Source organism: Loxodonta africana, chromosome 18 (assembly GCF_030014295.1).
Source record: "Loxodonta africana isolate mLoxAfr1 chromosome 18, mLoxAfr1.hap2, whole genome shotgun sequence".
NCBI classification, from domain to species: Eukaryota; Metazoa; Chordata; class Mammalia; order Proboscidea; family Elephantidae; genus Loxodonta; species Loxodonta africana.
In genome coordinates, this window is record NC_087359.1 from 51,670,664 (window position 1) to 51,685,105 (window position 14,442).

General features: G+C 38.0%; 1 protein-coding gene across 12 annotated transcripts in view; it reads right to left on the reverse strand.

Annotated features, from left to right (window-relative positions):
- Positions 1-14,442, reverse strand: part of ACACA (acetyl-CoA carboxylase alpha) — a 318,748-nt gene that overhangs the window by 105,820 nt on the left and 198,486 nt on the right. For all 12 annotated transcript variants that reach the window (XM_064271370.1, XM_064271368.1, XM_064271369.1 and 9 more), the window contains 5 exons: positions 10,525-10,581; positions 10,049-10,093; positions 3,616-3,657; positions 2,214-2,429; positions 1,320-1,475 (listed from right to left, as the gene is read on the reverse strand). In XM_064271370.1, the coding sequence (XP_064127440.1) occupies positions 1,320-1,475; positions 2,214-2,429; positions 3,616-3,657; positions 10,049-10,093; positions 10,525-10,581 (516 nt within the window). The remainder of the gene's footprint in view (positions 1-1,319; positions 1,476-2,213; positions 2,430-3,615; positions 3,658-10,048; positions 10,094-10,524; positions 10,582-14,442) is intronic.

Below are 14,442 nucleotides of genomic sequence, written 5' to 3' on the forward strand. Positions count from 1 at the left end.
AAACTTTATAATATATGCCTCTTGGTAAACTGCACAAATTAAAGAAAGGCAATTTGTAGGTGCTGCTAGAAAGTTCTCTTTAAAGAGAGTCTGAAGCTTGGTCTTTGCCAAGTCCAACTGAGATTTAGGTAGTTTCTCTAAGCTTTATACCAAGGCAGCTTAGCGCCCCTAGTTTTCAAGGTTAAGACAGTTACTTTAACTGGCTTTACACGTCATTTCTCCTTACTGACATACGAAAGGGAAACTTTTCCCCCCAGTACAGCTGCAGGTAGCTAGGGCGCACACCCAGCCACAGCCACTGCCGCTGAGTCGATTCCGACTCACAGCGACCCTGTAGGACAGAGTAGAACTAACTGCCCCACAGAGTTTCCAAGGAGCGCCTGGCGGATCTGAACTGCAGACATCTTGGTTAGCAGCCACAGCACTTAACCACTACGCCACCAGGGTGTCCGCTAGGGCATACAACTCAAAATTAATGTTTTCTTACATGAAATCTCTTCCTAAAATGCTTTCTTACCAAAATTCAAAAAGCCCAAGTCCGTGCCTACAACTGATTTTGAGAAAGGGGCTGCTGGTCCTTCTACCCCAAACGCCACAATATTACAGAGAAAAGTTAAGAGTGAGCAGGAGCAGAAAGCGGCCTGCCTTCCTTATGCCTGGATGTAACCGTCAAGTGCAGAAACACCTTGTTTCCTTCCTTAAATTATAGGGAATGCATTTTAGAATAGAACTTCAGTGAAGAAAACACACGTAATACATGTGAAACTCCTTATCAAACACATGCTCTATGAAAAAATACTACCGAGAAATAAGTTAGGCACGCTGGAAAGGTGCATTACCCTGCTAAGGTCACCAGTTAAGTAATATTTAGCTTACAGAAGCAGTAGTTTACTCAATGGTACTCATATAGACTGTACAGTTCATGCGATTTTGCCAAAATGTCCAAAAACAACAAAATAAATATTCTAGATGAGAAATCCTAGGGAATCAAATAAAATAGGACCCGTATCAAGGCAAATATCATAAAACAGGCACCAATCGGGAAGAGAAAGAGTTTGTATGTTTTTGCACTGCTTATAAATGACTAGCATGGTATCATCGTACCACCTTCAGCTTTCAGCTCTGCTCTCAATGGCTGTACCAAATTTTCTACACCATCCCAGAAACCCAGTCTTATAGGCATTCTGTAAACTTCAAAGATTAAGGACTCAACCAGCTCAACATGTGTACCTGTTTCTGAGCCCAAGTGAGAATAAATATGAATGAACCTCTCTGCTTGTGCTTGCTAGTGCTGGGAGAAAAGCTGAGGAGAAATGTACCTTTGACGGGTCCATGATGACTGTGGGCACAAAGTTGAGGAAGATGTGGTTACAGTCAGTACGGACATTTGTATTGTTAAAAGCCACTTCCAACTCATCCATGGCTTCCAGGAGCAGCCGCTCCCCTTCGTTTTGTAGATATTCAAAAGAAGCTTCCTGTGCAGGAAGAAGGTCACCATCAACATTAATGTGTTTTAAAAGAGGCAATAAAGAATAGTTGTTATAATTACTCAAACAGTAGTATGTCATAAATCATAATGCACCGGGAGAAAATGTTATCTACCCTTTTCCCTAGAGTCATACACAGTCAGCCCAATGACCACAGGTAGCAGGGGCAGGCAGGGTTCAGAAAGAGTCCCTGTCAGTCTTTTCTGCCACCTCTCAGTGTATCATTTCAACAGGTGGAGATGCTGAACATCCCCAAAGCTGTAGCCCCAATATGATTATATATTTCCCATATGCCAAAAAGAACTAAACCTGTTTAGGAAGGGAAAGCTGAAAAAAGGTTATGGTTATGGGATGGAGTAATAACTAACACACCAGTAAGTGCCTTGCTATATACAGACACTGCCCATACCTCTGGACAGGTTTACACAGGGGTCCTCCATCATCACCCAACTCTAACTGATTTTTCTGTTAGTATGCTGTTCCTCTTCTCAAGTGGGTACTATTATGATTCCATTACCAAGAAAAATCAAATTAAAAGGAGGGAAAAAACCACTTTATTATACGGAATATTTATTTTGCGAGAGAAATGACTTCCAGACATCTCCTGGTTATTGGAGAGTAGAATACAAGAGCCTTGATTTAAAAAATAAAAACATGATTTTGAACCATGCCTGTTTTTCTGTCCCTTCTCACAGGAATAACTCTACACTAAAATATAACACCCACCTTGGTGACCAGGTCAGAATGTCTGATGATTGCCCGCACAAAGAACCTATAGTCTGTCACTTCTGTGCCCACTTCCACCTTGGCTGCCCCAAGATACAGGTGCATCTTGTGATTAGCACACGGGATGGCAGTGAGGTCAAAATTTCTCATCCGGTTCAGTTCCAACTGAAAAGCCAGGGCAGGCTCCAGGTGACGATATATACGATCCTCTTCAAACTGAGCACAAGAATGGGATAAAAAAAACAGCTCACGACAGGCAGTTACAAAATTATATTATGAATGCATATGTAAAAGAGATGCTTGAAAACAGAAATGATGTGCTAATGAGGAACAAAAATGAGCTACAGCTATAGCTTACATAAGATTACGTACTAAAGCATCTATTCACTTCCCAAGCTTTCATCGTTTATGCTTTTACGAGTAGTGATGCTCTCCATTAAAAACCAAAGAATCAAAACAGCAAAACAAAAAGAAAACCTTTCTCAATTCCTTCAGAAATCTTGCTGCACGTAAATGTTTTTATAATTCATCTTTGCCATTTATCCACAGGCTGGTTCACATTAATATTTACTTCACATGTCAGTGTTTGGCCTACCCAACTAGTCTAAAACATTTAACGGCAGGGCCCATGTCTTATACTCCAATCATTTCTGGCACAATAAGAAGGACATAGTAAATATTCAACAAATAAACATATATATGCATTTTAAAGAGATATTTGGTTTTGGAACATACTGTATCTATAGCTGTATAACTAATTATGTATCCTTTTAAAAAGTTGTATTACTACATTCACTGTATGTTTTGTCAGCATACACTTCAACTGAGTGAACAGAGAGAGAACACCAAAAATGTAAGTTGGTAACAGGAAGAAACCAACATGGTTTGAAATTATTTACTTTAATTGAAAAACATATGCACACAAACAAGAATTGATTATAAATGAACTATCTGTAGGTGGCAAGAACAGTCCTACTAAAAAAAAAAAATAGGTAAAAACAAAAAATGAACCCATTGCTGTCGACTTGATTCCGACTCACAGCAACCCTATAGGACAGGGTAGAACTGCCCCATAGGGTTTCCAAGGAGCAGCTAGTGGATTTGAACTGCCAACCTTTTGGTTAACAGGTAGTAGCCCTTTAATATCACATCATTAGGATCATTCTAAATAGGGATGATTTTGAAATTTATAGCCTTCTTTGGGTTGTTTAACACATTGACTCTTTCCTAAACCAAACTCTTTCAGAAGGAAGTCTTCTCTAGTTCCAAGACACATGTAAGGCAAAGGGAAGCACAAGTTCAGTTAGAGAAAGGAGATGGGTATGATAGCATATGGCAAAGATAAGCCACTCTTGGCCTTTATTAAAAAAAAAAAAAAAAAGAGGAAGGAATCAGTCCTTACCTTATCCCTTGCACGGAATGTGAAAAATTTAGGGAATTCTCTCTGTGTGGAAGAAGGAGGGAGAAAGTGTCAGCCTTTCATAGATACGGCTCTTTGGGGTAAACAGTATAGAGGCAGTCAAGCATGTAGAAGACAGTGTCTTAGAAAACATGCTACTTACTTAAGCTTAGTCCAGGGAATATGAACGATCCTTTGGTTAATGACCCCACTTCCGAATTTAAGAATCACCACACTATTAATCTAATTTCAGTATCTACCCTCTCCTAGGGGGGGAAATTGGTATTTTTGACATCTTCCAAGTGAAAAAAATCTCGTAGGTGCTGCTCTTGGCACAATCTGGCAAATAAAACCAATACACCCTTATGCTGCAGTCACTCCAATCGTAGTTACTAAACTGATTTCCCAAGTTTCTCCTAAAAAACTCTTAAAATGTAAACCAGCCAGACAGCATAGAATCCCCAATTCACGTTTTTTTTCACATTCATTTTCAAGTCAATGATTTCAAGGGTTTAAACAATAACATTTCAAGACAAAGAAAAGTACAAGATGCTACTTTGGTCACTACCGTTATATGCATAGAAAAGAATGGGGTGGAACTAGTGAACTTGCAATCATCAGGTCTTACTGCTCTTTTGCAGGGCATTAACAAGAAAGCAACCAATTTACTAGAACCTTATTAATTAACAAAGATGAATTCAATTAGCAGAGTTCATTAGTTTCTGAAATTCAACTTATTAACACCAAATACTCCTGTTTCTCGGATGGGAAGCTCTACATGTAGTGTTGGAATCAAGTCATTACTATTTGCCTCTATAGGAGGTTTCATTAGGCATCTTCTTCATTATGAGAGCAAAATAATCAAATACTTATTGGTGTAAGGCAGAGAGACCAAGACTAGCTGTTTAAATCTTCCTCAAAGAGCTTTAGGAACCACAAAAGGAAGATGGACTGAACACTGCCTAGGTGCCATGCAGCCTGGTGTGCTGTTCCATCAAATGCTCTCAACAACCTTTTGAAATAGGTATTATGACCCCCATTTTACAGATGAAGAGTCAGAATGTGAACATCGGTCTCTCTAATGCCAGAATCAGGCCCTTTTCATCTATATCACTCCACCTCTCAAGTACAGGGTACTACCTTTCTAGTTGTGTTATCATCCAAATTTCTTATTTAAAGGATTTTTCTTTGATGAGAGAAAAATTAGGAACCAAGACTTTAAAGAAAAAAGCAGAAAACTAACAAAGTGAAACTGATGCTGAAAACTTGTTCTTGAATTTGTTGAAAATTTCTTGAATATTTTCCACAGGTATTATACCTCACTCTCACCTTAACCAAAGCTTACCTGGTTAATAAATCATTTTACATTTTCCCTGGCATTTTAACTGTAAAACTGCATTTAACAGGCTCCCAGGAGCCCATTTACCAAGCCTGGGGAAACCCCTTGTCCAGGCTAGGATCTCTGAAAGCCCTTTGAAAGTGGATTTTACACAGGACTGATCTTTTACTGATGGTGTTTTGCTCTAAATTCTGACCCCCACTGAATGATAGTGAAGAACAAGAGGATGGCTTCAAGGTTACACAGAAAGATGTTCAGCTGAATTGTCGGTAAATTTCATGCTCATGGCTTTGTACAGTCTAGTTTTGGCTTTATTCTAGAGAGGTATGGCTTCTGAAAGCATTACCTAAAAAAGTAACACAACAAAAAGAGGAAGGAAAACAAAACCGTTCTATGAAATTCTCTGAAATAAAAGTCAAGGAAAGTGATAATACAAATTTTAAGCACACACTCTTCTATTCTGTCATAGTTATTAATTAGCTAGCTAGTTAATTAAAATATTTAGTATGCTATTTATTCAAGTCCAGATATTTATAGATCAAAAATCATTTTCCTTCAAAAAATAAAAATAACCAAAAAAAAAAAAAAACCTTTTTTGCTACACCAATTAAGAAAATTTGTAGTAATTAAAGGCCATGAAAAGCAAACTTGAATGGAAACACTTTTATCACAAATAGTGAAAGAGATTGACTAATTCTTGGCTACTCACTAAAAGTTGGCAGAGGTGGGAAATGACTACCAGTCAGAAAAACCACTTCCATTAAGGTTATTTAGGAAAAAAATGTCATGAGATAATATAAACAAACTTCTTGGAAAAAAATTTCTGAGTAAATTTTCAGCCCTACAGCAAAATCCTCAATTTAAGTATGGCACATTCAGGACAGGACGCAATAATAAAGTAGCACTGCCAAGCAATTCTTCAAGAGATCTGGAAGTCTGAAGACTTTTTTAGAAAAATCTATTCAATAACACTGCTTTCGGCACTCAAAAACCACAGAAACAGATCCTAAAGATAGGAAAGAAAAAATCCAAAAGTCTCTGATTGTATAGTTTTAGTAAATTCTCTCATCCCGCTTCATCCTCATACCGCAATTTTTCCACTAACAGCATTCATGCTTATTCCATCACTAATGTAATTGCTTTCCAGGCATTCTACTAGTGTTATGGGCAAATATCATAATTGAATGTACACAAAGAAAAACACTCTGAGTGTTCTGGTACCAAAAAACAAAAGAATGCAACATTTCTCAGGAAGAAATTATACTCCTGCTGTGTTCTAATCAGCCAACCGTCATCAAGACAATCAAAATAATTTGCCTAAATTAGCCAATCAAGACACCCTGCAAATCAGAGAATGTGAAAACCTGCAACAGAAAACATCATAGCTGATTATGATACTAATAATCGTGTTAAAAACCTAATGAGATGAAGAAATTGGAAGCTTGCTGGTGCAATTCTCTTTTACCTCAACATGCTGAGAACTAATTATATAGACTGTAATTAAAACAAAAATCCAAACCAAACCTTCTGAAAAAGTAATAGCTGGTCCACTAGCAAACAGAACTACTTAAAAAAAGAAAAGAAATGAACTACTAACTACGATAACTGTTTATGACAGTGGGCTCTTCCTTTGAGGCCCAAATTTAAAAACAAATAAAAAAATTAATTTTAAAGTAGGAGTCACTTACTTAACAATCAGTAAAACTACAATTACCTCTTGGGTGATTTATAGCAGAATTTTAAAATCCCATGAAGTCTTATAAGCAAGAAACAAAGGAAACATTTTAACAGATGCAAAACTGATAAAGAATCTTATCACAGTTTTTGGGCCTAATGCCTTTGTTTAGGTGGCAAAAGATATGAAAAAATCCTGAAAATATGCATTTTGGTATCCTTAATAAAGCTTAGTCGAAAAAATATGGAAAGCTTCAAAAAGAATACTTGTATTTTGTTAGACAGTACATTCTGCTGTACTTTTTGGCATTCCCAGACCTGAAATGTGAAATAGAGACAAAAAAACCAAACCCACTGCCATCACAGGGACCCCCTAGGACAGAACAGAACTGCCCCACAGGGCTTCCAAGCCTGTAATCTTTATGGAAGCTGGCTGCCACATCTTTCTCCTGTGAAGCAGCTGGTGGACTTGAACTACAGACCTTTCGGTTAGCAGCTGAGCAAGTGCTTAACCACTGCACCACCAGGGCCCCTTTATACTATAGAAAGTTGTAGAACTGCAGCTTAAATAACTTTAGAAATTCAAGGAGGCTCTTCTACTTTCAAGGCTTCAATTTTTTTTTTTTTAATACGATTAAGATAGTAGACTTGTTTTTCCTCAAACTTTCCCTTTTAAATATCAATGTTAAGCAGTTATTCAAGTCCCATTACGGGTACTTGATTTAATTAGATGGTTATGAAAATAGGCTTGACACTAAGTCTCTTTAACGCCGGTGAATACTGCCAGCTCAGAAGAGCAGTCTCCATTAGAGTGAACAAACTACAGCAGTGGTAGACATTCCTGTGACACATCTCTGGGGACTATGGCGGTTAAACAACGAAGTTTAGAAAATGATTATACCCTCAATGGCATCTGAAAAAACACCTAATAACATACAGACTTTGTTGGAACCTCTACTACTTTGGCCCTCGCTTGCCTTGCTCTGGTTCTGTGGCTTGCTGCTGAGGCAGTCCGAAAGATTGTCTGAAGACTATGTAACAGTACAGCTGCTTCATTCCCCACCAGCCAATGCTGTTCTTGAGCCAGTCTCGGTAACCTTCCTCCTCTCCTTGCCCCCTCATGTGCACACTCTCTCTTTTATTCAATAATATAGGGATTTCACAGTGTAGACCAGGGAAGGCTGCATACATCACAGTGGATTACCAAGAAGCCAGAGCGATCAAGGGATTCATCTCTAACACTCCCAGAAAGCATCCTCTTTTTCCACTACACTAACTAAGGGGCAAGCACACATCAGATGACATGACAGAGGCTAAGCATCCTTCATGAATGCCAAGCTACCACCAGCAGAGGCACTCACAGCAGCGCCATGGCAGTGAGCCCCAGATTTGTACAACTCCTGCCAAGGCTTCTGGGCTATTGTAGATCCTGACTGGAGTTCAGTAATAGTTGCCCTGGCCCCTTGCATAACCACTAATCATTTCTAAGGGGCCTAAAATAAAAACACTCCACCTCCTCTGTCCTTCAATTCTTCAAAGCAAATCAGTTCACAACTAAATATCCTCTATGTCTGAAGTGGCTTTTCCTATACATGACAAATCAAACCACTTGATTATTTAACTGATTTCTCATTTGATGCCACTATAAATAGGAACTGGACAATGATTCCCAGGGAAGAATCCCTGCTGGGCTCACTTTCGAGCAGATTTTGCCTATATGTGTCTCTATTTAACCTAAATCAGTGATGTTGGGAAAGCAGGGAGAGAAAATGTTTTAAAGCTGTTAGATATGCTCTAGGACATGACATAGATTCACAAAGAAAGCATTTTTTTGTTACATATTTTACACTTAAAAGTAATGTCAGTGAGAACTACTGTCAACTGGCTTTTAAAATATTTTAGTGGAGAGTTTTAATTCATTATGGAATGAATTTATCACAGGAAACCAGTTAGCATGCTACAGATGTAAAGACTCTGTCTGAGCCATAAGGAAAAAGAAAAACAATTTTACCAATTCAGTATTTTTCCCTAGAATAATATGACTATATTCCAAAGTCAGTGAGATAAGAAAAATCAAGTTAACACTTAAGATTCTTGCCCGACATTCTTCCCAAAGCCAGGGCCTGGCTCTAGTATGTCTACCTTAGTTCTGACCAGCATCTACTGGCCACAGTATTTATTCATAGGCTTTCATATTCTACCCCCAAGTAACAATTTTATTCTCTAAGCTCCTGATTTTTCTTCTTAAAGCCCAGGGGTTCTTTTTAAGCTCCTCATACTTCTCCACTGTCCCCAGTTTCCTATTTAAAGTTATTGATCGATATATATCTGCACTCTGCTTGGTTTCCTGACATCAGTAACACAGGCAAGTTGTGTAGTCCATAACATTTCCTGAAGCATTTCAGAAAATCTTAGTTCTTTAGCTTGCAGGTAGGTTCTCTTGTTTCTTTATAGACTAGCCCAATAAGGTGAACAGTGAGAGAGAAAACAAAACGTCATGCGCTGGAGACCTAATAAACAAAAGTGCAATAAAAGTAATCACAGGTAGGTCCTTGAATTTAGAAAGTCCTTTCCAGAATCTGAAATGCTATCTTCATTAATGCAAATGAATAGGGCTTGAAAACGAAATTATCCTAATTGCTAACATAAAAATAAATAAATAAATAAAATTCCTATCAGGAAAAGTAAAACTTCATAATATCTTCTGGAATCTTATTTAAGTACATTAGGATCACTTTTTAAAGAGATACTGTGGCTACAATCAGCCATTTTAGAGAACGAGAAATTTACTGCAAACTGGACTTTTAACCCCACTGCCAAATCTCTTTTCAATAAAAATTTTACCCCATAAATATTAACAGTTAATTCAGTTAAATGGGAAAACAAGCAAATTACTGTTTAATTTTTATCTCCTGCTCTTAGAATTAACATAATTAATATAAAAAGGGGATTAAAAAAAAGAAACCCCACTAACTTAGCTCTGCTAAGGCATTTTAAATAATAAATCATTTTTCTTCTGAATTAAAAATTTGCAATAATAGAACTTGAATCCATCTTTGGTGGAAGCCAAGACCCCAAAGTGCCAGTGGCAGTTCTTGATTACTGACTCACTGTGTGCATCAAAGAAATTACCAGTTAGCTCCTGCTTCTACCCTAGTCATCTGGATAAATGCATATGCTCATTCTTAGCTATTTCTCAGAAATACACTGAGAATTCATTACAGGGTAAAACAAAACCAAAAACACCTTTAGTTGGAATACTCAACAGAAGAACTGAATATTCACTATAATACTTTCTAAAAGGAGAGGAACCAAACGTCACTCCAGCCTTTTTAAATGACTCACACGTATTCTATGTTTAAATAATCAATGGCATACAAATAAAACAGTAAGTAATCTTTTGTTATTGTTCCTTTTACTTACATGAAATCTCTGATCCACCTCACAGTTGACCTGTTTCCTGAAATCCTTTCAAGTGAAAAGCAGAAAGGAAAGGAAAACAGCAGAAGCTGGCGATTAGTAACAAAATTAAAAACGTATTGAGTAAAAGGTGACAAGTTGAACTAATGTTTTTCCTTAATTAAATTTATAGAAAAAGTTAATTCCTTTTAAAAATTCTACAAGTAAGCATATGACTGTAATCCCATTTTTTATTTTTAATAGCTCTAGCAAGCAGCACAAGGAGTATTAAACCAAAAAACCAAACCCGCTGCCATCGAGTCAAGTCTGATTCACAGCAGCCTTATAGGACAGGGTAGAACTGCCCCATAGAGTTTCCGAGAAGCACCTGGTGGATTCGAACTGCTGACCCTTTGGTTAGCAGCCACAGCACTTAACCACTACACCATCAGGGTTTCCACAAGAAGTATTAGAGAGGTACAATTTATATGCCGATATACCTTTTGCGCAACCAGGAATGTAAGGCGCCGGATTCCATGCTCAACCAGGGTAGCTTTCTATGAATAAACATGTAAAACAGAAAATAGATGAGCTCCCCATTCATCCAAAACTTTACCTCATGCAGTCCTCTTAAGTCTCTAAGTAGACCAAGCACCTTTTTTGGAAACCTACGTCTTGGCTCAGTACTTCCAAACTTGCAAATAAACAAATCTTAATCTGCCTCCCGGGACTAAGTCTTACGGAATAGGTTTTATATTGATCTGGACAAAATTGAAAGAGAACTCTGTGGGGGAGAAAGGGTCACATGAGGTCACTTCAGTTCTCTCAGGACTGATTCAGGCCAAAGTAGACCTTAACCCAACTTCTGGTTACAGAAATCACACTGGTAGGGGTGTGTCCAAATGTGGAGATTATTAATAGTGATACAGAAGCTACATGCAATCAGGCAGAGGGAAAAGAACTGCCTATAAAAACAGAAAATAAAGGTAGTAAACTGTTATGTGGATGATAAATATTACCTACTATCAGATAACAACATTCCTAGAATTCAACCTAGCAATTCCCGAATTTTTCAATTCTTCTAAAACACTTCCCCTACCTTACAAGACGTGATTAAAAAAAAAAAAGGTTTTCTTTAAAAATTGTTAAAAGCAAGGCTTGACAGTCTTTTAAATTTAGTGATTTAACTATTCATATCTCCACTTGGAACAAATAAGCAGTGTATCAGACGTCAACAGAGACCAGCAGTTTCAAGACAGCTCCTTATATGAATCTTGGGCCTTTGGACCTAAGCCTTCCTCTATCTTGTTCTGCTCACTTACCTCAAGAGGCAGAGACAAAGAAAGAGATTAATGAATTTAGTAAAAACATTGTTTTTAAAAGTCCCTAACAAAGAGGGACTACATGCCAACAAGCAGAAAGCCAATCACCAGCTGAATGACCTGAAAGAATAAACAAATAGCACAAATAGGGAAAAAAGAATATTTCACAAACTAAATTCACACTTTAGTTGACCACATTCCTTGCTATAACTCTAACCAAGAGATATGTTCCAAAGACAGTTCCTAACAGTTGTAACAATTAAATTAGAAATTTAATTTAATTCTTGGTACAATTTGAATTTTTAAAATTTCAAATTGGCTTCTTATAACTGAGTATGTTCTATTTCTCTATTTCTGCTATGGCATTGCTTAGTAATAAACTTGATTTTACTAACAGCATAAAAAAAGATAACTGGGAAAATTAATTACCTATAAGTAAGCTCTAATAATGAATTCCCAGGTCAAATATAAATAAATTGTGGTTTAATCACATCTTAAGATTATCTGTACGGCCTTAGTGTAAGTAACCAAGTGTTGCCACTATAATAAGAAAAACTGTGCTGAAAGAAGGGTGTTTCTCAGTCTCTCAGTATGCCAGGAACAGAAACATTTCTTCTGACACCAACAAAGAATTCCACTACAGACAAGTCCTTCAAAGACAAGCATCAATAGCTATGTTCTGGCAAGGGAAGAAAATAACTTTAATAACGCCATGATTTAAAATCAAAATTGTTATTGCTTTTAAAATTCCACAAGTGGCTGACAATAACAGCAGAGCAACAGGATTCTGATTACATTGTAATAATGTGGGTCTCACAGCAAGTCCACAGCTATTACCCAGCGATTAGGCGTCAGCACCTGGAGAAACTCCATTTACACTGACTGCTTCAATCTCCTCCACAAGTCATTTACAAATATATGATCCTAATTTCTATGAGAGAAAAAAAGACATGCTGGGACTAGAAGATTATTTGGACAATTTGGATCAACCTATTTGATAGTTTAATATGTGCTTTAAAAAAAAAAAAACTTTTTCTAAGCTGCTAGGAACATGATCATGAAGTAAAAAAACGAAACTAGTTATTGCTTCAGCTTTTTTAAAATTGCTTTTCCTTCCTTTTCTTTCTTTCCTTTTTCAAAACAAAACCTTAAAACCAAACATGCTGTGGCTGAGTTGATCCCGACTCATAGGGACCCTCTAGGACTGAGTAGAACTGCCCCACAGGGTCTCCAAGGAGTGGCTGGTGGATTTGAACTGCTGACCTTTAGGTTAGCAGCCGTAGCTCTTAACCACTATGCCACCAGGGCTCCTTTTTCAAAACAAGGAGACACAAATGACAAATATTCCTGAATAAGCTGATGCAGTTAATTGCTTCTTGTGGCTTAGAGAGTCTACACAGTCTACAAGTACCTCCTGAGTAGCCTTAGGGAAAGACATTGGATTTTTGTGTGCCTCAGTTTACAAGCAGAGTAAAGGAAAAGGGTAATTTATTATCACTCATTAATGCTACAAATATATATAATGAAAATGAAGAAACTGCCTCTTTAAATATATATCTAAATGATATATATTTAGAACTGAGGATGATAAAAAGCCTAAAGTTGACATCAAACTATGAAAAAAAAAATCAAATATGGATAATTGGTGGCTCAAAACCTGGAAAGAAACTTTCATAGATTATTTCAGGAAGCAGCAGCAGCCACCCACGACATTAGGACTCTTCAGCTAAGGTTTCCTGGGTCACTGGGCCTCAGGTTTATTTTATGTGGTCCCAAGTCAAGGCAAGAAGGAAGGTAAATTTCTCTTCTAAAGAAAAATCCCCAGCCATTTCTTCTGCTTGTACCTTTCCCCCTGTTGGCCACTGCAAATCCATAGTCAGTTTAAGTGCTGTGAGGGCATTATGGAGTAATTGCTAGCACTCATCTTAATCACAAAGTTACCATTTTCCCTGGGTGTCTACCATCAGCCTTATATGATGTGAATGTTTATGGTACCAATTATTTATGCCATGGAATAAAATTTTTAAAAAATTATTGAGTTCTTTCTTTATAGTAAGGCAGGAGCCTGGTGGCACAGTGGTTAAGCACCTGGCTGATAACTGAAAGGTCGGTGGTTCAAACCCACTAGTGGGAGAAAGATGTGGCGATCTGCTTCTGTAAAAACCAACCAAACCCATTGCTGTCAAGTCAATTCTGACTCATAGTAACCGTACAGGACAGAGTAGGACTGCCACATAGGGTTTCCAAGGCTGTAATCTTTACAGATACAGGCTGCCATACCTTTCTCCCATGGAGCAGCTGGTAGCTTTGAACCACCAACCTTTCAGTTAGCAGCTGAGTGCTTAACCACTACACCACCAGGGCTCCTTTCTGTAAAGATTACCTTGGAAACTCTATGGGGCAGTTCTACTCTGTCCTATAGGGTTGCTGTGAGTCAGAATCGACTTTACAGCACACAATCATAAAACAACAGGCTAGGTGCTTTCCATTCAAAGAAAAGACATAGATCCTGCTGTTAGGGCAGTAAGAGAGGTGCTTTTAAAAAAAACAAACCAAACCTGTTGCCGTTGAGTGGATGCAGACTTATAGCGACCCTAAAGGACAGAGTAAAACTGCCTCAAAGAGTTTTCAAAGAGCGCCTGGTGGATTCAAACTGCCGGCCTTTTGGTTAGCAGCCATAGTACTTAACCACTACACCACCAGGGTTTCCTGAGAGAGAGGTGCTTTGGCATCCTTCATATTTCACAGTGAAATGTAATTGTAGACTATCGTTTTATGGCTCAGTGGTTAAGAGCTTGGCTGTTAATCAAAAGCTTGGCAGTTCAAATCCACCAGCCACTCCTTAGAAACCCTATGGGGCAGTTCTGTTCTGTCCTATAGGATTACTACGAGTTGGAATTGACTCAACAGCAATGAGTTTGTCCCAACTACACTATAAACATCGTCAAGGCTAAGAATGTGTCACTGACTCAAGCCCCTAGATCTGTACCCCTCAGAGCTGATGTCAAAAGCCTTAAACTCTAGTCTCTGCTCTATGATCTACTGGCTGGTGACTAAGGGTCCTTGATCCCTCTGAGCTTAAGCTCTTCCCCTTGT